Raw genomic sequence first — 27,693 nt, 5'->3', positions numbered from 1 at the left:
ATTACGCCGGTGCCAGGCATATAGTTCTGGATATAACCCATATTCATGAAATTGCAAGACTTGAATGCGAAATGCATATGAGCAGTTAAATGTTGAACTTTGGTGATTAAAACCCCCGACGCTATGGTGGGTCCGAAGGTCGTATATAGAGCGATGAAATATATTTTCAACATGCTTGGTGTTGGCAGCCAGTTTTGAACTGAATTTTGCAAGAACGTTTAACAATCAAGCCAATTCAGCTCCTCCTCCCCCACTGTTCCTGTCGTGAATTACTACACTACTCTTACTACTCATTTGAGTTCTCACGACGTAGTTTCAGCGGTCGGCGACCCAGCGGTTCATGTTTTAGTGGGGATCGGGAGCCCACACATGCGAAAGGCCGTTGGATGGAAAGGCACACGCCGACTGCTCCTATGACGTTTATGTTGCTAGTGAGCTGGTTTATCAGCATCAGAGTGTTGTGTGGAGGTGACTTTGTTCGGTCCTGGTCGGCGTCTGAGGGAAAACATCGGCGCTGTCGGAGTTTCGCCGACGTTTACCAGAAAAAGCAAGATCAGCATCAACGCTGGCCCGCAAAGTGGAACCCCTGAACGCGGCGACAGTTACTTGATTTGGAGATGCTAGTTGACCCTAGCGTTCGCACCACCTCCCCCAGTTTTGCGGCTTGCAATCTGGAGCATGGGTATCAGTAGATATATAGGCACTTCTGGGAGTTCAAAGGCTGATGGCGTACTTAAGCAGCTCCATGGTATTCATCCTTGCACAAAGCCAGTCTGTGAGCATTGTCTAATCAGCACCTTTTTTTCCAGCACCATTCCGGCATCAAGACAATGGCCCCTTACATTCAAGAGTCCGCCGGCCCTGACCCCGCCTCCAAGGCAGACCTTTCACCCGACAGCGCAGCATCCAAGTATGACAAGGTCGCAAAGCCCGTCGCGGACGATTTCATGTACGATTTCAAGTACAATCACACTCTTCCAACCACCGACATTCTGGGGATAGATATCCACAAAGACTGTGATGCCAGGAAAGAGGCCGAGGGCATTGTAGCCCGACTCGCTACGTCCATATCGGAGGCGGATGCTCGAGGTTTCGCTGACCTATTCCTTGACCATGGTGAGACCTCCTGAGCATCTAGAAGGGACGAGGATTTTGCTAACCCTGTCTGTACAGGCGTTTGGCGCGATAAGCTCTCCTTTACATGGGACTTTCGCACATTCAACTTCAGAAACGCCATCTTGAGAGCCGCAACCGACGTCTTGCCTCAAACGAAGGCTCGAAATTTTACTTTCCTTGCGCCCGCACCTGTGGTGTGCCGCCCGTACCCCGACTTCTCGCATCTGCAATTCGTTGTATCTTTCGAGACCGAGATTGTCCTTGCCTCGGCAGTCATCAATGCAGTCCTCACTAAAGATGGCTGGAGGATCTACACCATGCACACTGTCGCCGAGAGCCTCAAGCAGTTTCCTGAGCTCCCGGCATCAGACGGACACATGACCGGGATCACCAGCTGGGAGAGCCAGAGACGCGAAGCCATCAACACTGTTGAACCCGAGGTGCTGATCATCGGTGGTGGTCAAAAGTAAGCACAATGCATGTCAGCTGGAATTATACAGCGATGTACTAATGTGTCCGTCGTAGTGGCCTTGCCATGGCCGCGCGCCTCAAGCGCCTCGGCATGGAAAACCTGATCATCGAACGCAGCGACGAAATCGGCGATATCTGGAAAAAGCGCTATGAATACCTCTCACTGCACTTCCCACATTGGCCGGACGCCTTACCGTACTTCAAATACCCGCAGCACTGGCCCACATATACCCCCGCGCAGAAGCAAGGCCTCTACATGAAGTGGTACGCTTCCGCTATGGAGCTGAATGTTTGGACCAAGTCCGAGGTCGTCAAGGCCGAGCAGGACAACGATGGACAGTGGACCGTTACTATAAACAAGGAGGGCACGGAGACGCGTGTGCTGCATCCAAAGCATGTCATTATGGCTACCTCGCTCTGCGGCATGCCGTACACTCCCAACGTTCCAGGCATGTCTGATTTCCGCGGCGTCATCCGGCACTCCAGCGCACACAACAGCTCCCGCGACTTTGTCGGGAAAAAGGTCTGTGTGGTCGGGACCTCATCGTCGGGCTTCGACACAGCGTATGAATGCGCGCGCCTGGGAATTGATGTCACGCTCCTACAGAGGTCTCCGACGTATGTAATGTCTCTCACGCATTCCGTCCCGCGCTTGCTTGGAGGTTACGCGCCCGACGAGAGCGGGAACCTTCCCGATACTGAGGTGCAAGATCGGATCAATTTCGCTATGCCGGTTGGACCGGGCGAGGAACTCGCTAGGCGCACGGCCAAGGATCTGGAAGATCTCGATCGCCCACTGCTCGACGCCCTCAATGCCCGAGGGCTGCGGACTTGGCGTGGCCAGCGCGATACGGGGAACGCTACACTCGGTCAGACGCGGAATGGGGGGTTCTACTTTGATGCTGGTGCGTGCGAAGAGATCATCAACGGCAACATCAAGGTTGAGCCGGGATTTATTGAGAGGTTCACCGAAGAGAAGGTGATTCTCAACGACGGACGCGAAAGGGAGTTTGACTTGGTTGTTTTCGCGACTGGATTCTCAAACATGATCGACTCCATTCGAGCGACGCTCGGCGAGAACATTGCAAGCCAGTGCGGGCCGATTTGGGGTATTGATGAGGAAGGCGAGTACAAGACGGCGTACCGGGAGACAGGAGTGCCAAACTTGTGGATCATGGTTGGATTTCTTCCCATGACGCGGTATGCTTCGAAACTCCTGGCTTTGCGATTGAAGGCGCTGCAAGAGGGGATTTCGCCTCCCCCTTACAAAGCCTAGTTTTGCTCTAGTGAATATTATAGAATGACGATTCTTATGTTCAACTGTATCTACTGCAAAACGTCCGGCTTTTGCATCACCCACTTCGTTTCCAGATGCCAGGAGGCGCTCAGATACTATAAAGGGCGTGTAGCGATGGCTGCCTCCGTCTAGGCTGTATATTTACAACTGCGACGATGAAAGGAGCGAGCTGTAGATTATCAAATGTGGAAGGCACGTTAGGTCGTTCCTGCCTGTGGGGACGGATGAAGAGGCATCTAGAAGTGAACGAGCGATGGAAGAATTGACTGTATCCGGGAGGTGCGATCCTTGCTTCTGGAGGGATTGATCGCAACGAGGAAGGAGCGACCCTGGGTCAATCAAACGGGGAAGGTACCATGGGTCGTTCCTTCCTTCTAGGGCCGAAAGAGACACAGAGAGACTTGCGCAAAGGGAAGGAGCGACTCTTTCGGTAGCCCTTAGGAGTTGGGTCGGTCGGCCACTGTATTCATAGAAACACTGCGAGAGCAATATCAACCACTTCACGTCTATCTTGAGTGGAAGAAAGCCCGCCCGTGATCGCGCGAAGAGTTATAAGCTAGTGAGATAAATGACGGGTTGGACTTAGTTGCTACCGACGGTTTGGATATTTCAGGCTGTCTCATGGAGAGAGGCCCTCGGCCCGTAATGTGAATATTGCGTCAGAGGCCCAAGAAGCGAGTATTTGGAGCGGTATTCTCCTTGACGCGGCACTACTTTGCACCTTGAGCGCTGCCTGTTAAAAGTACTAGATCAGGAAGGATGCGGCGCGGGCGCCATCCAGCCAGTGGATACTGAACCGACCCACCCGAATATTACTGGAGTTAGAATCAGGCGGCGCAGATTAACAGATCTCGTGGATCCCGCATGCGGAACCTTGAATCATCTACAATTCCCTGCTTTTGAAGTCAGTGGAGCATCAATGTGCTACGACGACCGAGTACAGACACGTTCGTTTTTCGGCGACACCTCCCACTTACCACTCTCTGACCCATAAAACTAAGGCCTCAACCCGGCCCTTGATAGACTACGAGATGGGGGTGCGGGGAATATAAACCCGCGGAAGCTCTGAGCGTGGGCTTAATGACCACCTTCCCATATAAATAGTTCTTCCATCTACGGCCCTGATTCCCAAGTTCCACGACCCGTTCTTGTGCCTTGCTTGATTTATCCGAAAAGCCTCCCATCGTATACCAGACTCACCATGTCGCTCCCCACACACTTCAAGCTCAACACCGGGGCCAGGATTCCTGCAGTGGGACTCGGCAAGCGCTAACGATCTTTGTAAACTAGGTGTATAGCTAACAAGATATACAGGCACCTGGAGATCTGAGCCAGGTCAGGTCCGCCACGCGGTCTCGTTCGCGCTTAAGAACGGATATCGTCACATTGACGCTGCACTGTAAGCCGTTGGCATCTTCTTCCGTGCGCGCAAGTTTTACTAAATGCTATATTGCAGGATATACGGTGGGTTGAAGCAAAGCACAGCGAAGCAACAAAATTCGAAGCCCTAACAGAACTGACAGGAAACGAGCACGAGGTCGGCCAGGGTATCAAGGACAGCGGAGTCCCTCGGGAACAAATATTCCTCACTAGCAAGCTATGGAATACGCATCATCCCAACGTTGCGGAGGGTCTTCAGAAAACGCTTGATGCCCTAGGGACCGATTACTTGGATCTCTATGTAAATGAACAGCCTCCCTCTCCTGCGGTTGCAGAAGCTAGACTAACGTGACTACCAGCTCATTCACTGGCCCGTCCGACTTGTTCCTGTCAGTCCTTTCAATGCAGCCCCTGTACGAAATTTCGATGGCTAATCCTACAAATAGAACGAGTCAAGTGATCTTCTCCCCGTAAACCCCGATGGCACGCGATCCGTCGACCGATCCTGGGATCAAAGCGAGACCTGGCGGCAGATGGAGGAGATATACAGGGCCGGTAGGGTCAAGGCAATCGGTGTGGCGAACTGGTCAATTCCGTACCTCGAAGAGCTCAAGAAGAAGTGGACTGTGGTCCCCGCTGTAAACCAAGTCGAGTTGCACCCTTTTCTTCCCCAGCACGCACTGAAGAAGTGGTGCGATGTGCATGGCATTCTTCTCGAGGCGTATTCGCCGCTTGGCTCGCAAGGTGAGCGCTGTCTCCAAATTCACTTGCTCTCTGGGTGCTTAAGCTACCAATGGCTCACACGGTTTTTGCTAGGCGCCCCGCTCGCTTCTGATCCCGCAATCCAAGAGATTGCGAAGAAGAACAATGTCGCCCCTTCAACGATACTCATCAGTTACCACGTCAACAGGGGTGTGGTTGTGCTACCCAAATCTGTCAATGAGGATCGGATCTTGAGCAACAACCAGATCATCCCTCTTTCCCGCAAGGAGATGGATGTATTGAATTGTCTGGCTGCAGAGGGCAAGGCGAAACGAATCAATACACCGCTGTTTGGATGGGATCTGGGTTTCGATGACTGGTACGAGCAGTAAGGTTGGTAAGATCAGATGTAGGAATGTGCCACACAGAGCAATATAGCTGCTGGCTAGATGACACTTGGTCTGAAGTGCCGCCTGAAGTGATATGTTCGTTTTTTTGCAAGTATTCGAAGTAGGCACCGTATTAAACGAGCTCTCGGCCAGGTTTACCCCTTGAACCCCTCAGTAAGATAGTACTCTTACTTTCGTGAGGTACAAAGCTACGACGTCAAACAGATTGCAATGGCGACCACATGAGACCAAGGGCCAAAAGGAACGCATCATCGGTCCGCTAGTATCACTCAGGCGTGTGCAGCTGTACAGGTTGCGGCTACCGCACCGTAGTTACAGCTCCTTGATGGAAAATGCAGACTAAGGGGATTCACGTTGACTGGAATATCTTGTTTTGGCCTGTTTGAAATTATAGCTGACAACCCTTCTCTATTCTGAATGCATTTGTGGCCGATGAACAACTTGGATAACATCTAGTAATCGATGTTCCGAGACTGACTGTTCGCTATTGCATCACGCAAGCTCCATTACTGATGGCCAGGTCAAGATACCCGTCAATGTAGATAGGTATTACAAGATCATGTTACCACAGAAGCTCTGCGTGGGCACTAATTAGCACTGGCGCCTTGAGCGGGCTATCCGGATGGTGATGAGGACAAAGTTGATAATATCGGACGCACCATCAAGGACCTGTCGACAACCATTATAAATTTTGTACGTCAATGAGAAAGGGGTTGAGGGTGGAGAATACCGAAGGAGAATTCCGAAACCCTGGTTCAGAGTTGACATGTCCTTCTAGTCGGATCATGCGCACGCGAGATAGATCCCCACTGCTTGCCTGGTGCAACTGTGCAAGTAGATTTAGAGCGCAGATTTTCGCCGCAGCTGCTCCCTGGCTGACAGTAAGGCCATGTTGTCCGCTGCCCAATCTGCCCTCATATGCCAGCTTGCCCTCAACCCATGGCAACTGCAATGATGTCTCTACGAGGCCTGTTCGAGTCACCATGAATGGTTCGTATTGACCCACAGCGGGGGGCGCCACTGGAAGTGGAAGACCCAATAATTGCAGGCGCTCATACGGAGTTGGTGCAAACCATGAGTTGACGCGGCTCTCATTCTCATGCATCCAGCGCAACGCTGCTTTTCTGGGGCTTAGGCCATCTTTGCAGCAATAACAGTCCATGAGCGAGACGGCCTCATTACCGAGGGTGATGCGCTGCAGTACGGCAAGTGCCTCGTCAGTGAATTTGGTTTTCGCTGAATTGTGTATGCAAATCTGGGCGTCGTCGATACCACGCAGCAGGCCATTCGGCTCTTCCAAGCTGCGTATCTTGTATTTTTTGTGCAAATATTGGGGATGCCAGAGAGGAACCACCAGCCATTCTGTAAGGTTAGCAAGGGAGATTCCATAATTGGTTGTGCACAAATTGCCGCGGACACACCATTGTTTTCGTAAGCGGCTTCGAAGGTTTCAAAACAGTCTGCCTGGGACCCATGCTGGAAAGAATATCCCGCCTCTGCCAGTCCATATTTGTCGATAATCTCCTGAGATTGATTAGCTACCCTGCGTTTCCGGTGGGTGATATACAATGAAATGAGCCCGATTACCTTGGAGAAGCGAGAGATTCCAGCTCCTGGATTTATTCCTTGGATCTGCTTCCTCATTTTGGCTGCTACATTGGGTTTGAGCAGGTCTTGTGTAGTCTGAACTACAGTCTCAGGAACGTAATCGGGAACTCCCCAAATGCAGTATGGCGAGTAGATGGCGTTGCTGAGCACGGTAACCTCTGTTCTGTATTTGTCCAAATACTGCCCTGTTATGCCATAAGAAAGGAACCAAGTTTTTCATGTCCCATTGATGGGTTGTAGATTCTCACCATGGGAGCCTTCCAACCAAGCAATGAGAAAATCGGTCTTGCTCTCCTGATGTAGGGCGAAAGCTGCTTCGTGTGGCGCTGACTCAACTTGCACGTTGTATCCAAGTCGTTCAAGCACGAGTTTGACCACCTCGCCTGCCACATGGTGGAAGCTGAGATCAATGCGGCCTTGCTTAATCGTTGTCATATTGAAATTAATCTTTGTTTAGAAGATCTGTTTCCCACTTTTTGAAAATGTCGACGTGCTCGTGGCTTTAAGAATTGAGTCTTTGACAAGCTGACAAATTGTGTCTCTGACACGGGCTACTAATCTAAGCCATGAGGGTCAGTGAATATTAAGGTCCATAAAAAGTGTCCATCTTTGTTAGGTTAGTACCGTTGGATTATAAATCAAAATATACCTGGCGCAGTACCCCGTCCGATTAGTGTAAGCGGCAATCACATAGCAGCGTCCGATCCCGTTAGCAATGCTTCGGAGCTAGGGGCCTAGGAAGCTTTTAGAAGGGTGGTTCTGACACCAAATGCACCGCGATGTCTTGAATCCTGACCGAAAGTTTCTAGGTGGCTATCCTACCTGCTTGACCGGCCTGGTGGCTGACGCGAGGGTGGGCCAAGTTTTGTTAGTATCTGTGATGATTACTTATCTCACAGCGCATTTGCATGGACTAGATTTATCAACGTATAACACTCAATACCTGGAATTACGATCCAAGATGGTCAAACTGGCTCTACTAGGCTCGAAACCCGCGATGGATTACCTACAGGAGGGCAATAACTGAAGTTGTATCGAACTGCTACTAAACAGGCTGGGCGCATGGCACCAGGATCCCCCGTCCAACCTACACCTGACGGCATTGAAAGATCTGTTTCGTAACTGCTGCGATTTCTGGAAAATACGTAGCAAAGCCTAGATTTATAATCCCAATAATAGTATACCCGACTGACAGCTCTAGACCGAAAGAAGACTCCTTAATTGCATGTGGAATCCCAAGAGTCATTATTTTATCTAGGAAGAACGTATTCGCTGGTATCCTTGATTCTTCGATCAAAGACTCTTAACAGATCTATACTAGTATACCCTGCTGCCGGATGGGTTGCTTGAACTATGCCTGAGCGTTTGGCCTTTATGCCAGTTGCCACTTGCTCCGTGCGCCATCGCCTTGGTGCTTAAGTACAGTATGTACACAATCAGGTCCATCCCCGCCATCTGACTACCCCTCACTTCCCAGATCAATCCCCAACTCGCTACTACAGCCACCATGGTATATACAATCGTTGTCCGTATGTATTCTCCGTCTCTTGCCTTTATTCCTTCACAACATCGCAAGACCGCATTTACCCCAGCCCAGGACCCCGCTAACCTGGGACGTAATCCTCCACGGCAGACATGGGCGCCAAGCCCGATGAAGAGAGCATCTCTAAGCTGGCCGCGAAGCTGCAAGAGGCGTCGGCCATGTACTCCAAGGACAAGGAGACGCTCTTGTGGTTCGTGATATAGTCAGCGCACGACAAGCAAGATTTCTGCATCATTAAGTGCTACCTAAACGAGGCTCGCAGAAGTACAATCTGGAGAGCCCGTACTGGAAGACGTCCGACCCCTATGTGATTCCGCTGCTGGAGAAGCCGATGGGTCTGCGGCGATTCGGGTATTTTCATGAACAGCCATAGGTGAACTGATTCACTACAGAGGTGGAAGCTTCTTCTATTTGAGGAATGAGCGATAAACTCCAGGTGTCCTAGAGTTGATGATATATAGTGTTCTCACACGGGAGTCCCCTCCAAAGTACCTGGCAAAACTTCAATAGGAGCGCTATGAGGCGTAAGTTGATCCCTCACCGGGTTCCCTACGGGTTGGGATACAAGCAGTGTGTGGATAAACAATTCAGCTGTTGAACAATCCTTGGATTGAAGCACAAGAGACGACAGCTACGTTGACAAAGAAGACGCCAGGCGCGACTGTGGGGATCTGTTACAACACATAGTCAACCATTCTCCCAAATGGAAAATTTCATTAATGGATTTTACAGTGTAGGTGAATTCATGTAAAATGAGTCGAAAGGCAAGGGATTTTCTGAAGTGGTGAGGTGTAGCGCATCTTCAACGTCGCGCATTCGAAATGCTGGCCCACGGCCAAAGCAGAGGGGACCGAGAGAGAGGACTGCCATGTGTCAGCAACTGAGCTGTAAATATTAATCCGAAAGACTCACGTCTGATGAAGCCTAGCACATTGAATTTCGCCTGGAAATCGGATGGCGGACTTGAACACACAGAGCCAGTGTTCTGAATGATGATGCCTTTCCGGTGCAAAAACCCCTGCACCCCACTTGCGTCGAGCCATTCATCTAAAGTAGACTGGATTTCATTCTGCCTTGTTTTGGATGAAATCATACGTTGTTCTGTAGAGTAGCTGTTATTCTTCGAGCGAAGAGAACTGAGGAATGTAGCATGGAGCTTAATTATGTCCCCAACCTCGTCGTGCATGGCAGCATAAAACGCGGAAATCATGTGGTTGCGCTCAAAGGTGGTCAGTTGTCGGCCAAAGATTACCTGAATCGTTGTGTAATTATCAGGTGAATCCACTAGCAACCGATACCCATTTTCGTAGCATTCTCGAACAAGGCTATGTGAGAACGTCCACCCTTGCTTCGTAAGATTTCCAAGAGATGAGATAGGCAGTGCGTTGTATAAAGGGGGGCTTGAAGTTGAGGTTGGAACAGTAGGTGATGGTAGATCGATCTCGAATGGGAGGATGGGTTGTTCTTGATAGGGCGGCGTTAGAGGTAACTGTGACTGAGCTCTCGTGGCGAGTGAGGACTGAGTCATGTTTTCAATGATAGGCAAGGTACCGTGTTGTGCGAGGTCTGGATTGGAATCCAGATTGGTATTACGCGCAACGCTTAGCTTTTTCGACAGGGGCGTGTTTGTGGCGTTGTTTCCAGCGCTCGATTGGTCGTGGTCATCATCGCATCCGCTTTTGGCGAGCGACACGAACTGGTGCCCAATTTTGTGCAGAGCGGAGGTCACCCGTGGGTGTTTCTCGAGTATATCATTCTCGAGGAGAATATCACTGAATGACAGGAAGGACTCGCTAAGCTCTTCGATGCCCGATTCCAGCTCTTGCACGCGGGTTTGTAAATTAGTGATCATGATTTCCTTGCGCCGGCGATACGTCTGCTGGGCCAGGCGAATCTGCTTGCGGCGTCGCTGTCTAGAATGAGCCGATGCACACTTGATATGGTCTTATCAGTTTACCTACCTCCTCCGGATCCTGCTGATCGTCCTTCATGGTGCGTGGGCGCCCCCTTTTTTGGGGCCTGGGCACAGCAGTTCTGGCTTCAGTCATTCTTCGTTGGTTTTCAAGTTTTCGAACATGATGATTTTCCTGCTATGCGGACTATAAGTAAAGTACTGGAGGATCTCGGCAAAACGCGACATCGTGGCAATGGATTAATCATCACTCCCGAGGTGACCATCGGATTGTTGAATAATCCAATTAGTAAACACTTTGAATGATTGCGTCACGAGCCGTTGGTGCAGAGATATAACATATACCTCAATAACTTCAAATTCCTATACATGACCATCTCGACGTCGGTCTTTACGTATTCAAATTTCTTTGAGCAAATCGAAGTTGAAGCCATTGCCAGAACGGTCAATTCTTATTACTGGGTTCGTCACTCCAGCGAACATTATTTCGGTTGACTCCTCATTTCTCGAGAATAACTGGACTGATGGATATGTTCCGAGATAGCTGCTCATCAGGTGGGGTTGGCCATGCTCTCGCTCCGGAGTTTGCCTCCCACAATCTTCGCGTCTTCGCGACCGCTCGATCTACGAAATCTCTCTGAAGCCTGGAAGAGAAAGGAATTGAGACGTTTCCGCTCGATGTCACTAATACAGCGAGCATAACAGCTCTAAGGGATGAGATTGCGAAGCACACTGGTGGAAAATTGGATATGTTATTCAACAATGCGGGCACACGTATGTCCCCTTCTTCGTCGGTGGTATCAGTCACACAGGCGCTCTAGCAACCCTGTTATATCTGAGTTCCTGCCCAACTAACTTCCTATTCACCCAACGATGTATGAGGCCCCTGCAATTGAAGCCAATCCCGCTCAGACGCGAAGCATGTTCGACACTAATGTCTTTGGCCTATTTGATATGGTTTCAGCCTTCACTCCTCTACTTTTAGCCTCCGACTCTATCAATACACGCACCCCGCCACTCGTTATCAATACCTCGTCGATCGTTTCACATCTGCCTTTTGCATTTTCTGCCGCATATAATGCCTCAAAGGCAGCCGTGGCTTCTTATAGCGACACTCTCCGGATCGAGCTTGATCCTCTTGGTATTAAAGTCGTTACACTGTTCATCGGTGAAGTCGCGACGAATCTTATGTCTGCTGATAATGTTTCTTTTAATCCTGAGAGCCTCTACATTGATACTTTAGAGGCGACTAAGGAGAGGAGCCGAAACCATGCCAAAGAGAGTATAGGAATTTGCCAGACAAGTGGTGCAACAGATCCTGTTTAAGAACTCTGGGCCTGCGCAGGGTGACTATTTATGGCAAGATACCAATGCTTGGTTGATCTGGTTCCTGAATGCTGTTGGATGGAGAAAGGTATTTGACCCTACTGTTAAGAAAATGGGCGGGCTTGAGAAAGAGACGAACCGAAAGTCCATTTTCGACAAAGGCCAGTTGTTGGCAAGCCAGTCGTTGGCAAAGTGAAAATGTAGCCTAAGTGAAGAAGTAGATTAAGTAGGCAAGAGATGTACAACAGATTAATCATGGCAAGTGTTGTCGTATTGCAGTAAAGGTGACTCAAGGTTGGCGCTGTATTGTAACTGGAAACTAGACGTTTCTACGTGTTGTTCCCTACCTGAGTTAAAACCTTTACTAGTTACTTTATGCAATAGAAGCGAGCATGTGGCTACCGAGATCACGCAACACGAGTCCAAGTCTGGGACTGTATAGAACTTACTCGAAGAGAACATATCTAGACGTGTTTTCTAGTCCCTTCTAGGCTCTGCTTGTAAAGGATGTAGTTAGGCCGTCGGCCTTTTCACGCTGTTTGTAGCTATCCCCGTACGGATACAGTCTACGAAACGCACCACCCCTAGCCAAACAGCTCAGAGTTCTATCTAAATATGATGATATATCAAGGATGCCAGCTTGAAGGGATTGCTTTGTTTCAATTCATGTGCTCGGCAGCCACCCGGGATTCATAATCATTGTAATTCAAAGGATGCTGATGGCTCTGATCGAATATAGGGCTATATAACGCGAACGCAGACATTGAATGTGAAGTGAATGCGGTTCATAGACGGCAAGCGAATCATTTGTAGTAAACGGAAGAGTACTTTATGGCCTGCATAAATACGACTGTCCATCATATAAACGAAATATACAGAAAACCAGCAATCCAATTGTACGCCAGAAGGTGGCCGGTCACAACGGTGTTATACAGTCATCAACGATAAACAAGGCTGATTCCTCAGTCTCAGTAGCTTAGGGATATTGAGAGATAAGGTGTAGATGCGATGGAGATTCGCCCATGGGAGCAGCAAGAGTGGATTGTCGGAGATTAGGGTGTCGAATTAATACCTGACTGGAAATGAACCTTGAATCCTTCGCTAGAACCACTATGTCTGCTACAAATAAAGTCGGTAATTCGTCCTTCTGTGCAGTAGTGGTGCCCTTTGGGGATCCCTAGTCTAGAAAGAGGCTGTTTGCTAAGGATGTACCTCCTCTCTGTGTCAGCGGAAGTTGAAATTAAGAGAAATTGTTGCGGTCGGCCGTGATAGTTGCGGCAAGGCTCGCCGCTGGTCGACCAAGGATCTGTTCGACCAAGTCTGTACATCGATCATAACGCCCTGCGGCATGGAGTGCCACCATAACCAGAATATGCTGACGAACGTGGTCCGGAAGTCCAACCTTTTTAATGGCTTCCTCCTGCCAAGTGTCGAGTGGAACGTCCACGTAGTCGATAGAACGACCTAACGCAGTGGAATACTCCTCCGCAAGATCGTACATGTCAACGGAACGCGGGCCAGTAATCTCCAATGCCTGGCCAGAATATTTCGACGGTTCAAGTAGGATCTTGGCCGCGACTTCCGCAACATCATTGGCAGAAATCGGCGACGTGCGGCTACGTCCGAATGGCAAACGTATCGTCCCTGAATTTTCAATGGACTGGGCCGCAAACCGCCAGAAAAGGGGATTTTCTTGAAAGACCGTCGGACGCAGATGGGTGACAGGCACCCCAGACCACTGGAGCACCTGCTCGCTCAGCCATTGAAGCCTATGCTGGGTGGAGTCGGTGACATGCATGAGGTCCATCTCCGAAACGGTCATCTGAGACATATTGACGAGCAACTCAATTCCAGAGGTGGCTCGTGCTGCCGCAGCCATCACCGTAGATGCCTCAAGATATTGTGAAGACACACTCATGTTGAAAAAAACACGTCTACATCCCTGGAGAGCTGGGAAAACCTCTTCCGATTTCGTGAGATCGGCGACCACAACTTCTGCTCCGAGTTCTCGAAGGCGCGCAACTCGCTCATCGTTCCTGCGGACTAGAGCACGGACTGGGACACCTGAGGCTCTCAGTAGTTCCACAACACGGCCACTTACTCCTCCAACTTGGCCGGCAGCGCCAGTAACCAACACTGGTGTCATATCGTCTGGCATGATGGTCGGTCGACTGTAAAGAAAAAAAGCGAAACAGAATAAAGTAAAGTTGAGATGGCAATATAAAACTATAATAGCCGGACGAAGTCAGAGGCAAGTGGACGAGGAATAGTACACGACACGAAAAAGGCATTGAAACTTCGGAGAGTCAAGCTAGCACTTGCCGTTCATTAGTAAGCCACATTTGTACCACGGGGCTGGAGTGCTCAGGGCGAATTACGATTAGTGAACACCCCGACAATGTTCGGCTTGATCACCTCAGGCTCCACAGAATCAAAGTACGGAGTAATCTTGCCGAAGAACAGTATCCATGTTGCCCCACTTACTTAACCAGAAGGTTAACCAAATGTTAGGTGGGGCAACGGTCGGATACAGATAATAATCAAAAGCGATCAACACTTTGAACGGGATACTCTGACGAACTGACGGCCCGGGCGAGACATGCCAGCCAAGCCCCGAGGAAAGCCGAGTATGACCATTGTGGACATGTAGGTACACGTGGATCTTCAATGACACAATTAATCGATTCTATTTAGTAGGACGGCGGGCTCAAATAGTAATCAAGCCGACAGTAGACTCTGGGAAGAAATTCCCGTGGAAGAAGACCGAGTGCTTACATCATTCAGGACAGAAGGGTTCGCGCGGATCTTGAAATGACACAGCGAATTGATTTAAACTATCTTACTAGCCTAAAACCGGATGAAATCATTCTTTAGGTACTGTATGTATAAGGCCGACCACCCATTTGTCCATTGGGGACTTGGTTGAGTATGAATGGGACGACAGAGTGGCCCTCTTGCTCATCGATTCCAAGAATGCTGCTGAATCTCGGCCCTGCAGGGGATGTCGCAGTAGCTCATTCAGATGAGCCAGAATCCCCGCCAGCCTGTAATTCTCCTTCCTCGTCCGCTTTCTCAGTACCCACGCTACCATGTCTGGGCATTTTCTTTCACCGAACCAAGCAGTCTAACAGTCCTGTTCCGCCTGCAGGAACTGTATCTCCTGTGGCCATAAGCCCTGTTGCTTCGACACCGAGCGAGGTCGAATTCTCCCAGGCCGCACCACTAGCGCTCGCCCGGCCTCGAGTCTTCCATTCATACACTAACAAAACCTCGCGGCCGAAAACCTCGTACCAGTTCGCCTACCCCGTGGTCCATACCTGGCACAAACGACTCAAGCTTCGGCCGAAGCTCCTTATGCAAGTCCAGCAGGTGTCGCAAACGGCGCGGCCCTTGCCCATCTTAGACGTTCAACAATCGACATTGTATTTGCCACATTTTGTTCAAAAGTTTCCAGCCATGTTTTGCCAGAAGAATGGACAGGGCCCGAAGGACTTAAGCGTTGTGAGGAATGAACTATACACTCGCACGGTGGCCAACATCCCCGAGAAAAATATAAGTTGCGAAGGAGAAGACGACGAGGACCACCGCCAAGTCGTGGCCACGATTTTCCGGGTGGCCCAAGATGGCGGTCTAAAAGGGAAGGCTAAGATCTGTTTGAATTTTGGGCCGGTCTGGGAAGCGACTCCTCTGTCCAGTGGCTCATATGAGTTTGTGGCTCCCAGAGACAATGGTGTGCAAGTCATACGATGGGCCCTACGCGGAGGGAAGAATCGAGGCAGCTCTGCATTCCCGGTCACTCAACCGCGCCATGACAACAAACGATTCACCTTCAGCGTCATCAATCCCAGCGCTCGTCGGCACCCGGTGATCGCTTCCATGATCAAGAACCAGCTAGAGGTCTATGATGCATATCCTGTAGTGGCCTCCCCTAGCACCGGCCCCATAACCCCGAGCTTGTGCATACCCGTGGTCAGTGACGCGTCCGGTGATGCAGCACGGGGGGATACCAAGAACACAATTACCCTCGATGAGGGGCTACGTACATTGATCGTTGTAACCGGGGTCTGGGTCGCTTGCTGTGAGGGTTGGTCGCAAAACTTTAGCTAGGGCCTGTCTCTGCGCCCAGCGGCAAAATCTCGTTTCTCCAAGCACGACGGCACCAGCTTAGGCAGGCAAATCTTTCGGAAACATGTCGAGGCGCTCCAATTGAACTGGGGCCACATTCATGGACCGAGCCAAGGGACGACGCGCGTCGGGGGTCAGCAAATCACCTCAACCGGCGTAGCATGTCCACTGGTACAGGTGAGAATGGCCGCGATATCATCGTCAACCGTCAACCGTTTCCGCGGCAGGTCTCAGTTGAACCCGAAGGCAACTCACAACAACCTTAGCGACCTGACCATCCCAATCTCAAAGCCAAAGCTCAGCCAGCCGCTGAGAACTCAAGTCATTCTTGAAACCAGAACGCGCTCCAGATTTCGGCCGAGGTCGATTTTCCGAAATGCCCTCCAAGGATTTTGACACCGGGAAGACTAGACAACACCGGCTCGGCTCTCTTTTCACGTTCTTCACTGGAAATCCGAAGCTCACTGATCAATCGCTGCACCCCTGACCCACCACCTGTATACTGTCACATGTTCTTTGGATTCGACTTCATCCAGCTTAGGAGTTTCCTTTTGCAAATACTCAGATCTAGAGTAGACCACAAAGTAATAAGCTGGTAAGGTCCTACCATTGCAGGTAAAATTTAAATCGCTGGATTCTAAGTTAAGATGAGGGCTAAGTTAATGTTAACGGCAACGCTACTTTGCCCCAGCTGGGTTATATATTTCTCACCGGGTACTAAGATCCAAGAGATTTTCTTGTGCCTTCTTATCTGGCCTGTTAGAGGACTCTGGGTCGGGCTCTGCATGGGCTGACATAGACGATTGAGAAACTTTGCGGTTTTTCTTTTTCCGGGCCATTGCTGGGTAGAACGTGAAGTATAGAATCCAAGTTTCTTTTATCCGCTTGATAGATGCTGGGGAAGAGTTGGAAGGGTCAGAATAGCGCAGATATCTATGACAAGCTTGATTTCCTTAACGGAAATGCCACAACCGCAATGGTGTTATTCTCCAGATGATACCCTCACCAATCAATATGAGTTTCCTCCTAGCAGACCACCGCGGAGCTCTGTAGATCCCTTGAATCGTTGCAAACTAAGGTCTCTGGCAAAACAAAGAGCTTATCTGTCCGCGGACCAGCCTAGAGAGTAAAGGGTCTCTTAACGGCCAAAGATATACGCAGTGAGACCTGTGTCTAAGTTTTCCAGATCCTAGTTGCCTCGATAATGGCTTCCCCTGAGTCTGTGTATTTTTCAATGAAGCGAATAACAATAGGTGTACATCTAAGAACCAGCCTAATCTATATTGCAAGTGGCAATAACCACGCTGGCATCACACCGCCAGCATAACAGACAAATACCATATCCACCGTGTTGAATCGGCCGACAACGTCCAAGTGTTGTGACAAGGAATGCTGCTAATGCTCAACCTTCTTGCTCTTCTTCGTTCTCAACTTCATCAAGAGAAACACCAGAGCATAGCTTGAAATCACGTAGATGACAACTATCGCCGCATCTCTCCAGCCATAGTAGTACTCATTGAGGTTAACAGTGCGCAGATAATCGCTGCCGGTCTTGTACTGGCACACTCGGCAATCAGAAGTAGCCTCCGGGTTAAGCAGGTTCGAACCAGACCCCAACAGATTCTGCGAGTACGCAGCCAAGTACTGACCACAGGTTTGGTTGTCCGGGGGATTGAAGACTGCAAGCTCACTATCTCTGCACTGGACTTGCATGTCGAACGTGGTGAAGACAAGAAGGGAGCCGATGAGGTAATTGAACGGGTTGATCCAATACAGCCAATAGCGCCAGAAGGAGGTGATCTGTGAGTATGGCACAAGGACTCCGCAAAAGCCAACCAACGTGAAAATGATGAGAGGGTTGATTAAGGCCGCGGCTGTCGCGTTTGGGGCGTATGCTGCAATGAACTGGCCGATGCCGGTGTAGAGGAATTCATACATGAGCATGACAAAGAAGACGGCACCTGCTTTATCGGAATCGGCTGGGAAACCAACCGTATAATAGAAGCAAAAGAAGAACAGGATGGCGCAGATTACCAGGTAGGGCAGTTCGGAGATGACGAGGCCCGTGACGAAGGCTTTCCAGCTGTACATGCGCGACTTCTTCTCGCGGGTATCGTAAATCTTGCGTTTCTCGATGAAGAGAGGTTGTAATTGGGCTGTTCCCTTGGGTGTTAGCTGGAGCAGTCTTGAGAAATGCGGACTGGATCACTATATCAAGACTTACCTATGACACCAGGGGCGACGAAGATGAAGTTGAAGAGGGCAAACGTGCGCATCTGTAGCTCGGTGACGCTGTTGCCGACCTGCCAGTAGGTGAAGCCGGTGAAGAGGCCCATGATAATGTGTAGCGCAAATTTATTGTTAACGTACCCAACATTGCGGTACATGGATTTGACCAGGCGGAGGGTGACGATAACGATTTGATCCCAAAGGGGCATCGCAAATTCGCTGTCGTCATTGCCGGTATTTGCTGGTTGTAAGGCTGCCTCCTTAACAATTCGATCAAGCTCTGCCAACATGGCTTCGTGTTCAGGCGATTCAAGCCAGATTTGGTGCCAGTCCTTGCGCCGATCGGAGACAACGTCGATCATATGCTCGGCTGGATTCTTTTCTGCTGGACAGTCCGAATTGTAACGGCTAAAATATGACTTTAGCGTGGATGCTTGGTATCCAATATCTCCAAAGTAGACTGTCTTTCCTCCACGTGCGAGGAGGAGCAACGTGTCGAACTCGTAGAAGAGCTGTGCACTGGGTTGATGGATAGTAACTAGGATAGCCTGACCGGCGGCAGCTAGCTTTTTGAGGAATCGCACAATATTAAAGGCAGCCTGCCCATCAAGCCCTGATGTGGGCTCGTCCAGGAAGATGAGGACACTGGGCTTCGCGACGAGTTCCACTCCAATGCTTAAGCGCTTTCTTTCTTCCACTGAGAGACCATTCCCACCGGCGTAGCCGACGAGACTGTCCTTAATATCGTGCATTTCCAGTAGATCCATGATGGTGTCGACATATGCCAGTTTTTCAGCCCTGGGCGTTGACTGCGGCTGTCGTAGCAGGGCGGAGAACTCCAGGGCTTCCCTAACAGTGCTATAGAGAGGTCAGGCATTGCTTCACCCATAAGCACCGGGAAAGGTTTCACGCGAGAACGCGTGTGGTGGGTGTGTGTATTTAGGGATGTGGTCGGAGGAATGGCTACTCACGTCAATGGCTCATGCACATCCAGCTGTTCGCAATAGCCTGCTGACCTCTGAAAACTAAGCGGAAGAGGTCTGCCGTCAACCAGGATAGATCCTTTGATTGTTCCCTCGGTCTTACGTTGCGCTAGGACATCCTGCAAGGTTGTTTTGCCCGCCCCCGAAGCACCCATGAGGGCGCCCAGCATGCCCGGCTTGACCCAACCATGGACATTGTTGAGCAGGACACGAGGTCCGTCCGCAGTGTGCACCGTATAGGTCAAGTTCCTCCAGGTGAGTATAGATTTGTTCTGGATTAAAGAGCGATCCACCTTCTCTGTGCCGCTGCTCAGTGGGCTGGAATGCCCCGTCATCTCGCCATTAGTTTGAGCTTGAGCTTCCTGGTCCCCTGGGATGGCAGGCTTTTTGGCAAGTTCCCTTGGGACTATTAAAATCCCGTTCTGGCCAGAGGTATCCTTCCAGAAGGAAGTTGCAATGATCGTCAGCACCACATACAGCGCCCACCAGGCCCTAGAGCAAATCATTAGCCAACACGCAGTCGGTGGCGGAGGAAAAACAGAGTACTAACCATACAATGCCGACGTTTCGCCACACATGCGAGTGGCTGTAGGTGAGACTCCCTAAGTACTGATCGCCGCTCACCACGGTTGCGCCGGGGAGCGCACCGCGTACTCCTGTGCATGCTTGGTTCGCGGTTGAGCCGTATCCAGGACCGTTTGGCACAAGGTTGGGGCCGACGCACGGGATGGTAGTGTCATGAAGCTCGTTGGAAACCAAGGCATCATAAGCATATGCAAGGGGATCGATCCAGAAGATCCTGTAAACAGTCAGAAAGATTGTCCATGCAAGGAATTACCCAATCAACACGTACCAGACAAACCAGGGGTGCATGTCATGTTTAGTGATCATATACCCGACGTACAGTAGCAAGGCTGTGACAGAAACGCCTGAAAACTTGCTCGCGTCGTCGAAAGACTTGAAGCCAGCACCGACTGCTCTGAAGAAGGCCGTTAAGCACATCGTCGCCGACAGGATGATGAACCAGAAGGTAAAAAAGGCCTCCGCAGATGATCTTAACCCGACCAAGAAATATATAACCACGGAGAAGACGCTGACCTGGAAGAGAATGATAGGAATGTCGGTAATGATCTGTGCCAGACACCAGGCTGCTGGGTGATGCAGTGCAAATTTCCGATGCTTTGCCAGAACAGGCCGCCCGAAGAAAGAGTCTGTTACCTCTGATTGTGCCACAAGGCAGTTGAAAAGGAGGGCAACGAATATGCCACCGGACTTAATAAAAATTCCGGTAGAGGTATCGGGGGCATTGTAGAATAAGGAGCCTGATGTTAAAGCCTGGATAAGGTTTGTGCCTTGTTTAATGAATAGAACAGCACTGTCGCCGCGAATTATCTGATACTGTCGTTGAATAGATGTAATGAGTTGCGTACGGAATCCGACAGTGACCGGTGACCGCTTTGTCAAGACACCAGGGTGTTTCTCTTCCCGGATTGTGCGCTGAAACTCCGAAGTATTGTTCTTTGCCTCCACGGTAGCTGGGTAGTCGTATTCGATTTGCATTCGGTGTTTGATGTCCGAGGTGTCGTAGCGTTTTAGAATTTCGTCCGTAGTCCGGGGAAAGGTGGCTTCATAGCCCTCACGAATCTTCCGCTCTGTCGGCACTGTAACTCCTATAGTTATGTCGAGCGTTAATAATACCCCAGTAAAGAGCGGGTACAAAACAAGAGAAATACTAACCTGCCAGGAAATCAGCAATGTTTGCGCCATCTGCACAAATAAACCCCAGCTGCTCCATGAATGGCCGTGCTTCCTTCATAGGGCCATAATAGATCTGCTTTCCCTGGTCGAGCACGAGCACCTTGTCAAACAACTCGTAGATACCGTTGCCGGCTTGGTAAAGGGTAACAACAGAAGCCAGACCAAATAGATCTGTCATTTGGCGGACAACCTTGACGTATTGAAGCGCAGTGTTCGCATCTAGACCCTTGCTTGGATTGTCCCAGCAGTAAATACTGCCACGAGTTGCCATGGCTTCTATGATGCTGATTCGTTTCCTTTCACCACCGGAAACACCGCGAATGAACTCGTTGCCGACACGTGTATTTGCCGTATGAGAGATGCTTAATAGCTGAAATAGAAAGTCCCGCGTAACTATCCTCGCATCCTCGCGGGATTTGGATCCAGACGGCGTATGATTCGCCACCTTCATTCGGGTTGCGAAGTCCATCGTCTGCGCTGCGGTCAGGGTTGGAAAGAAGATATCGTCCTCAGAGTTGGTGATAATCTGGCCTCTATACTTCAATGCTTCTTTGTGGTCCATTGAACCGTACTTGACTTGTCCTTCAATCTGAGTGTAGCCGTCTCGCTGATTGCCCAGAACATTGAGTAGTGTGGAGCAGCCAGCCCCCGGTCGTCCAAGGACAAGTAGCATTTCTCCCGGTTTCACGCAGCCATGGCTGTTGCTGAGGATCGTCTTGTTGGTCGGTGTCGTATTGCCTCCTTTCAATCTTGCCGGGAGAAACTGCGAGACCACGTTCTCATGGAAAGAGCTTTCCGCTCCGAGACCAGAAACAGTAAGGTTTGTCCACGTCAATCCCAGTTTTCTGTGTACAGGGGTGTTTTTCCCGAGCGCCTGCTCAAGCATCTGCACCTCAGGCATTTTCTCCCAATCCAGATCATTGTCAATTGATTCCTCGTTTTCCGGGATGGCGCTCGTTCGGGCGACCGAAGATAGGCGGGTGAGGGCGCGACTTAGGACGTTGCTGTGACCCTCGTTAGGGGTCTCATCGCTCTGTGATTGGGAAGCCATGATGTCGATTGCGGGCATTTGGCAAGAGCTTCTTTTGAGTTCCTCAACCTAATGATGTTAAATAGGGCGGAGAAGCAATCAGACATTGGCTGATTACAAATTCATCATCTTTGATATTGAACATGTTCGGGGGAGCTCCCCTCATCAACCCGAGCTGCTTGACCCGTTTTTTTTTCAAGGAGGTTCACTAATCACTCCGATACTGTAAGCTTAAATTTGGTGATCACGCCAGCAGTTATAGTCAATTTCGTCGGTATCCATACGAACATTCTTATTTGTTCTGATCGGTCAGCAGCTCTTACCAGAATGGATGGCTGCATTGCCAAAAGCGAGAGTCTTCGTCACAATAGGAAGCGGGTCGCGCAGGCCTGGTAGCATGATTGGTCTGGGCGGGGGTATGGGTTTGATTTATTGATTACGGATCACGCCGCTGATATACAACCTTATCATTAACTGCGGCAAGGAAGGAAAAAGCAGGCCTGCTGGCTCAATAGCAAGTAATTTCGGTCGATCCGGCTCGCTTAAGAGTGCATTAACTACGGTGGTTTGGCGGGCTTGGTATCTAGCCCATTCTCGTGGACAAGATATTTGAGGCCCTGCCAATAGTTGGAGCACAGTTCGGGCAGATCACGAGAGATGCAACGGTTGTTACTTACCCTGCGCACTTCCGACCCATCGTGATCATTGATCCGGGTCTGGGTTAACTTCTGGTAATATCCACGGAGATTTTTCGAGTCCGCTTCATTAGTCAGTCGTCAAACGTGTATACTTTGGTTGGTCTGTGCTGCAAGAGCAGTTCAAAGGTTGGCAGAAATGGTTCCAGAACCCAGTCATGCATGTCCTGCCAGGCGTCTCCCTCGCAGGATTCGGATTTTCCTTCTAAGCGCCTAAGTGGAAGAAGGAACTTTTCAAGTGGTGAAGTAGGAGATGGCTGGAAGCTTTTATCGCACAGGCGGACGATGAAACGATTGTTCAAGACATGGACAGTTATTCGAGCCGTCCTTTTCCTCTCATTGAAAAGAAATACACCCGTCTTGTAAGGGCACTGCCCCATGATTATAGCAATGGTTTGAAGAAAAAAAGTTTGAGTTATAGAGGGTTAACTGATGGGGAAGAACGTGATGGAGAAGAAGGTGACTGTGATAGTTTCAAGCATACAGGAATTCTGGGAGCGACGCCACTATTTAACTTGGTGGCACAATCGAAATAATTGCGCCAAGACCAGATAAAATCAAGATCCTGGGGCGCTTTGTTGGGTATTTGTCAGGCTTTACCGCTCAACCTCAAAAAAATCCAGATATTTGTCACATGGCCACCTGCTGCTCTCCGGAAGGAAACGGTGAGAAGGAACGTGTAGCGTAATGACTGTAGTGGATTGTAGCTGTCAGGGAAGTTCGTGGTGTTGACGGCAAGAGAGACAACTCTGCAGGGGCGGAGAGCACGTGCCACGACATGCTCAATTAGGTAGTCCCTAACTGTAGGATCTCTGATGAGCCAGTTGTGCTAGAACGTAATTCGGATCTGGAGACTGACTTCTTACGAAGGTGTCATGATGCTTGGTGAAGGTACGTGGTGATAGACTTGAGTTACCGGTGGGTCTTGTTCGAGTTTGTACCAGATGATACCGTGACGAGTGGGCGCCTGGGCAGAAGTCCGGCCACCTACTACACGCATGTAGTAGCTGTAGAGTAGTCTGGCCGACTGGAGTCTAGCAAAGAGTTACTCTGCAATGACAATGTATAGATTGTTCGCGAAGGACTAAAAGTAAACTAAGTACATGTGCGAGAACGAGCGTCCTTATATCCTCCTGATGGCTACCAGTAGCTGTGGTAGGGCTACTGTTTTGTCCTCAGCCAGAAGAGCTCCACAGAAGAGAATCCGGTCAATAAGATCGAGATGAATACTATTCACCGCTTCCTCGCCCAATCGAGCTGAAAACGACCAAATCAGCTCTTCCGGTGACCTCGAAGAACGGGGATTAAGAGATATAGGCCCACAGTTCAATTGTAGGTGCAATGGCGGCAAATGTAATGCTGACATTCAGCTTCGCTTCCTCGTTGATTGACGGTCACATAATTTTCGCAATGCCTCGGGCCAGCGACGTTCTTCTGTTTGCAATCGCAACATTTCCAACCGGTTGCCTTCAGATCATTGATATAGCATTCATCATCACCACGTAGCCCAGGACCAGCGACGTCTATAGCGGTTCTTACTTTTCCACACATATTCTTCCTTCCGGTCTGCGGGTTGATGGTAGCTTTTGGGCAATGTAGAGGACCGGGCAGCAATCGACGATCTCCGCAACGGTGTATTCTATACCGACGACCGCACATTGGGACCGCTTGAAATGATTGTTTCAGCGCTGGTTGAGGTGGCAAGGACCGCTACTAGTACAGATGACAGGATGGAACTTGAATAAAGGACAACTTGGGCCCCTGGCTTGATTTATATCTCCTCCAGGCCTTCAAGGGTAATAATAAGTAGCCTTACTCTAATCCAATCCTTATTTTCAGCGTTGAAAGCTTCAGCAGTCTATAGCTTTCCGAACATCCTGCTACAGAAATTATGGGGCTTGTGGAGGCTCGGTGCACCGAGCAAAGAGTGCAGTAACAACTTGAGAATATAGACTTCCAGATGACCATGAAGTCTTTTAGAAATTGAAGAAAAGAATTAAAGAATGCTTGAGGTAAGAATTCTCTTCGCATTTGTTTGCGAGCTGATCGGCCGCAGATTGCGCACTATACTGACCCACAATTGTCGCGAGTCCACCAATTATATGGAAGTCACCTAAGTTACAGACTGTAACTCAGGTCATCCCAAGAAGCATTTCTTACAACACTGCTGGGCTAGAAAGTCCACTGTGCGAGGAACCTCTTTTAATTCCATACTTTCTTCCACTTCGGGGTGTCAACCGCATTCGGCTCACCCTGGTGAGCAAAGTGGGCTGCTTAGCTGCGGCTACATCAAATTTCTATTTTGTGCTAGTTGTACACAGACTCGGCTTGCCCGTTGCCTTATTTAGCGCATGATCTAACTATTCGGCAACAGTAGACTCGGCTCAACAACATCTGAGTGCGTCAACCCCAGTCACCCAACAACTTCGCTTGCTCGTTCGTTGCGCCCGCAATATTTCCTTATCATTAGGCCAGGGACGGTGTAGAGCCGCTGGGCAAGACAAGGTGTTCTCTGTACTAACGTGATGCAGTTTAGATGCGGACCTGGCGACAGAACCTATTTCAATCTAATATGTCCGGTATTAGTCCTATTAGCGTGAGCAAACCAGAGAGGTTCTAGATTGGTGGCACCTGAGGCATTTAAGACTATAATAAACAGGGCCCCCTAAATTCTACTATATTATGGTGGTTAATCCATACCCCTCTTATTAATATTGGCGCGGAGTATACTAAATCTACCTTTTCTATGTAAAGCAATATTAGCTTAACACTACTACATACGACCACAGGGTGTGGAGAACAGGGCTTCCCGTCCGCTCAGCCGTACTTAAGCCACACGCCGGTAGGTTAGTAGTATGGTGGGTGACCACATGCGAATCCCTACTGTTGTATGTTTTTGATTTGATTTTTTTTTTTGATTTGACATGCATGGTTTGTCTATAGCTTTCTTGTTCGTCAGCCGTATATAGTTAGGACAAAAATCAAGCCGGCTTGGCTTTGAGGACCCTCACCCCTTACCCTTTCCGATCCATGACCAGGCTTGCATTAAGTACAGCAGGGGCATCTTCATTATACCATGTCTATCCAGTATACCAGACCACCACGGTGCGTCCATGACTCAGGTTATCCTCAATGCAATCTTATACTGCCAGTCCACAACCACCAGGAGACATGGACTGTAGAGGCTTTGCATTCCAGCTAAAGGCTCAAGGGTATCACCAGGACACTAGCCGTGTTACTGCTAATAATGGAGCCAGGTGCTAATATATGGCCTTGGTAGGTCGAAGCCTGTCTTAGTCCTCCTTTAACTCCTAAGTCCTCCTCTAAGTCTTCCGCGCATTAAAAATTATAGTCGGCCCGTGCATAGCGAAAGACATAAATTACACCACGCCCTATCTAGCCTCATGATAGCTCCTAGTAATTATATAGTAGATTCCCCTTATCTATTCCATCCCATTTATCAAGGATCAAGTTGTTGTGAATGGTAGGTAAAGTAGTAATACTATCTACCATGGTCACTATTATTGTGGGATCTAGTATAGTGGCGGGGCATTACGCGTCCACAGGAGTCGAGGGCAGGCGGGAAGAGGCGCGGGATTGGGATATGGCTTGTTCAACGAAGCGAAGGCATTCTCAGGGAGGATTGAAGAAGTGAAGACTTTGCATGGAGTTGGCTGGACCGCGGGAATCCGGAAAACTCTCATCTACAACCTGAAGCGAATGTAGAAAGCGTACTAAGTGACTAATAAAACGCTACTAGTCTCTAATCTTCTAGACACCTCTTCTAGAGGGGAGTATAGCTGAGGCAGTCTACCCTTGACGCATTAAGACTATAAGATAGGAATTGTATGTGTCCTTGAGAAGGAGCTAATGACTATCCAGGCGCTGCTAGATAAGACAAACCCCGTGCTTCTAGTTAATAAGAATAATAGTAACTACTACGCACTAGGACGCATGAATGGCTATAATATAATAGTAGCCTGTCTACCCTTAGGTATATATAGTACTAATATAGCTTCTATAATAGCCTCTAACATAAAGCGAAGCTTTTAGTCCCTAAAGTAGTACTTTATTATTAGAATTAGTAGTGGAGTCCCATCTAAATGGCATGATATCTAGCCTGGTCATGTTATTATTAGCACAGGGGTTATTTAGAGCGATCTAGGAAAACTTACCTAGAGAATCAATCCTCTTGAAGTGAATGAGTGTATCTAGAAGCCTGATGTGTTTTTGAGGTCAGTACTGAGCGAGATAATATTGGACCCTCTCAGTGACCATATGTCTACTATTATTAACATGAAGCCACAATATTTAAGACCCATTAGTGAGGTTAACGTTCTTTTCAAGGCCAACGCTCTACATATGCTAGACGAGGAAACCTGCGTAAAATATACAGGAGAGACAGTAGTTAGGAACCCATACGTGGAGCTGTCTAGCTACTTCTACTACAGGCTCATCACATCTAGTAACTAAGTAGTCAAGAACGCCGTCTTCAGGGACTACTTAGGCAGGAATCTCCAGGTGTCGTGTATTAAGATGGAAGCCGCTGGCGTGTTTGAAACAGCACAGTGCCTTCTCATCGGCGGTATCCCCGACTACGCAGACAGGCACAAGAATAAGAAATGTACCGCAGGTACATCCAGCGGGAGATGGGAACCACTCTGAGTCCTGCTCGCTTCAATCAGAACCAGGAGGTTGACGTCCGTCGCTCTCTGTGGTACGCCTGTTGGAAAACGCCGCAGAACCTGCCCAGGCCCGCGAGAGGGTATGAATGACGTTGATAGAATTTGAAAAGGGTAAAATTAGTTTCGTGCTGATAAGCGTTTAGACTCGTTGGAGCCTTTATTCTCAAGGTGCTCTACCGGTATAATATGGATTATACCCTAGTAGACCCCCGGCATGGACTATATTGAGAAAGCCCTGGAACGCTTCATTCCGGCTTTGGTTCCCGTGACGTGGCTTGTGGATGCGTTTCCCTTTTGTACGCTGCGCGGTCCACACGTCCAGGCTAATAGGCACCATACTGACGAACAGTAGCGACATATGCCCGTCTGGCTACCAGGCGCTAGATTTCAGCGAATCGCCCAAGGGCTAAAGCATGACCTCGC

General features: G+C 49.4%; 10 protein-coding genes across 10 annotated transcripts; 6 read left to right on the top strand and 4 right to left on the bottom strand.

Moving 5' to 3' along the window:
- Nucleotides 1–123: 123 nt before the first annotated feature.
- Nucleotides 124–2,863, top strand: BJX68DRAFT_255200 (flavin-containing monooxygenase; the record flags this gene model as incomplete). The annotated part of the gene is made up of 4 exons (XM_071043003.1): nucleotides 124–126; nucleotides 879–1,116; nucleotides 1,174–1,582; nucleotides 1,642–2,863. 4 exons carry the CDS (start codon nucleotides 124–126, stop codon nucleotides 2,861–2,863), a joined length of 1,872 nt encoding a protein of 623 aa, XP_070899371.1.
- Nucleotides 2,864–3,851: 988 nt separating this feature from the next.
- BJX68DRAFT_275780 (putative glycerol dehydrogenase (GCY1)) lies at nucleotides 3,852–5,358 on the top strand (the record flags this gene model as incomplete). Its single annotated transcript, XM_071047918.1, has 6 exons — nucleotides 3,852–4,146; nucleotides 4,199–4,283; nucleotides 4,370–4,565; nucleotides 4,624–4,653; nucleotides 4,711–5,008; nucleotides 5,081–5,358. Exons 1-6 carry the CDS (start codon nucleotides 4,086–4,088, stop codon nucleotides 5,356–5,358), a joined length of 948 nt encoding a protein of 315 aa, XP_070899370.1. The 5' UTR covers nucleotides 3,852–4,085.
- A 700-nt stretch (nucleotides 5,359–6,058) lies between these two features.
- Nucleotides 6,059–7,419, bottom strand: BJX68DRAFT_266706 (substrate binding domain of ABC-type glycine betaine transport system-domain-containing protein; the record flags this gene model as incomplete). Its single annotated transcript, XM_071045593.1, has 4 exons — nucleotides 6,059–6,738; nucleotides 6,798–6,900; nucleotides 6,964–7,169; nucleotides 7,233–7,419. 4 exons carry the CDS (start codon nucleotides 7,417–7,419, stop codon nucleotides 6,059–6,061), a joined length of 1,176 nt encoding a protein of 391 aa, XP_070899369.1.
- Nucleotides 7,420–8,619: 1,200 nt separating this feature from the next.
- Nucleotides 8,620–8,900, top strand: BJX68DRAFT_266705 (uncharacterized protein; the record flags this gene model as incomplete). Its single annotated transcript, XM_071045592.1, has 2 exons — nucleotides 8,620–8,721; nucleotides 8,790–8,900. The coding sequence occupies 2 exons, from the start codon at nucleotides 8,620–8,622 to the stop codon at nucleotides 8,898–8,900; spliced, it is 213 nt and encodes a 70-aa protein (XP_070899368.1).
- A 348-nt stretch (nucleotides 8,901–9,248) lies between these two features.
- Nucleotides 9,249–10,583, bottom strand: BJX68DRAFT_237020 (bZIP transcription factor). The gene is made up of 3 exons (XM_071040112.1): nucleotides 10,489–10,583; nucleotides 9,440–10,436; nucleotides 9,249–9,390 (listed from the first exon to the last, which is right to left on the bottom strand). Exons 1-3 carry the CDS (start codon nucleotides 10,573–10,575, stop codon nucleotides 9,254–9,256), a joined length of 1,221 nt encoding a protein of 406 aa, XP_070899367.1. The 5' UTR covers nucleotides 10,576–10,583; the 3' UTR covers nucleotides 9,249–9,253.
- Nucleotides 10,584–10,818: 235 nt separating this feature from the next.
- On the top strand, nucleotides 10,819–11,927 carry BJX68DRAFT_237017 (uncharacterized protein). Its single transcript, XM_071040111.1, has 2 exons — nucleotides 10,819–10,901; nucleotides 10,984–11,927. Exon 2 carries the CDS (start codon nucleotides 11,313–11,315, stop codon nucleotides 11,763–11,765), a length of 453 nt encoding a protein of 150 aa, XP_070899366.1. The 5' UTR covers nucleotides 10,819–10,901; nucleotides 10,984–11,312; the 3' UTR covers nucleotides 11,766–11,927.
- Nucleotides 11,928–12,925: 998 nt separating this feature from the next.
- Nucleotides 12,926–13,431, bottom strand: BJX68DRAFT_237016 (uncharacterized protein). Its single transcript, XM_071040110.1, has one exon. It carries the CDS (start codon nucleotides 13,264–13,266, stop codon nucleotides 13,006–13,008), a length of 261 nt encoding a protein of 86 aa, XP_070899365.1. The 5' UTR covers nucleotides 13,267–13,431; the 3' UTR covers nucleotides 12,926–13,005.
- Nucleotides 13,424–13,878, top strand: BJX68DRAFT_237015 (uncharacterized protein). The gene has a single exon (XM_071040109.1). The coding sequence runs from the start codon at nucleotides 13,480–13,482 to the stop codon at nucleotides 13,669–13,671; it is 192 nt and encodes a 63-aa protein (XP_070899364.1). The 5' UTR covers nucleotides 13,424–13,479; the 3' UTR covers nucleotides 13,672–13,878.
- An 860-nt stretch (nucleotides 13,879–14,738) lies between these two features.
- Nucleotides 14,739–15,872, top strand: BJX68DRAFT_266702 (uncharacterized protein; the record flags this gene model as incomplete). Its single annotated transcript, XM_071045591.1, has 1 exon — nucleotides 14,739–15,872. One exon carries the CDS (start codon nucleotides 14,739–14,741, stop codon nucleotides 15,870–15,872), a length of 1,134 nt encoding a protein of 377 aa, XP_070899363.1.
- A 1,413-nt stretch (nucleotides 15,873–17,285) lies between these two features.
- BJX68DRAFT_266701 (ABC-2 type transporter-domain-containing protein) lies at nucleotides 17,286–21,911 on the bottom strand (the record flags this gene model as incomplete). The annotated part of the gene is made up of 6 exons (XM_071045590.1): nucleotides 17,286–18,046; nucleotides 18,115–18,977; nucleotides 19,091–19,594; nucleotides 19,653–19,901; nucleotides 19,956–20,772; nucleotides 20,840–21,911. 6 exons carry the CDS (start codon nucleotides 21,909–21,911, stop codon nucleotides 17,286–17,288), a joined length of 4,266 nt encoding a protein of 1,421 aa, XP_070899362.1.
- Between the last annotated feature and the right edge of the window lie 5,782 nt (nucleotides 21,912–27,693).

Source organism: Aspergillus pseudodeflectus (genome assembly GCF_044049435.1).
Source record: "Aspergillus pseudodeflectus strain CBS 756.74 chromosome Unknown BJX68scaffold_20, whole genome shotgun sequence".
Taxonomy (NCBI): Eukaryota; Fungi; Ascomycota; class Eurotiomycetes; order Eurotiales; family Aspergillaceae; genus Aspergillus; species Aspergillus pseudodeflectus.
The sequence above is the reverse complement of the archived record's forward strand: the minus strand, read 5'-3'. Positions and strand labels throughout refer to the sequence as shown.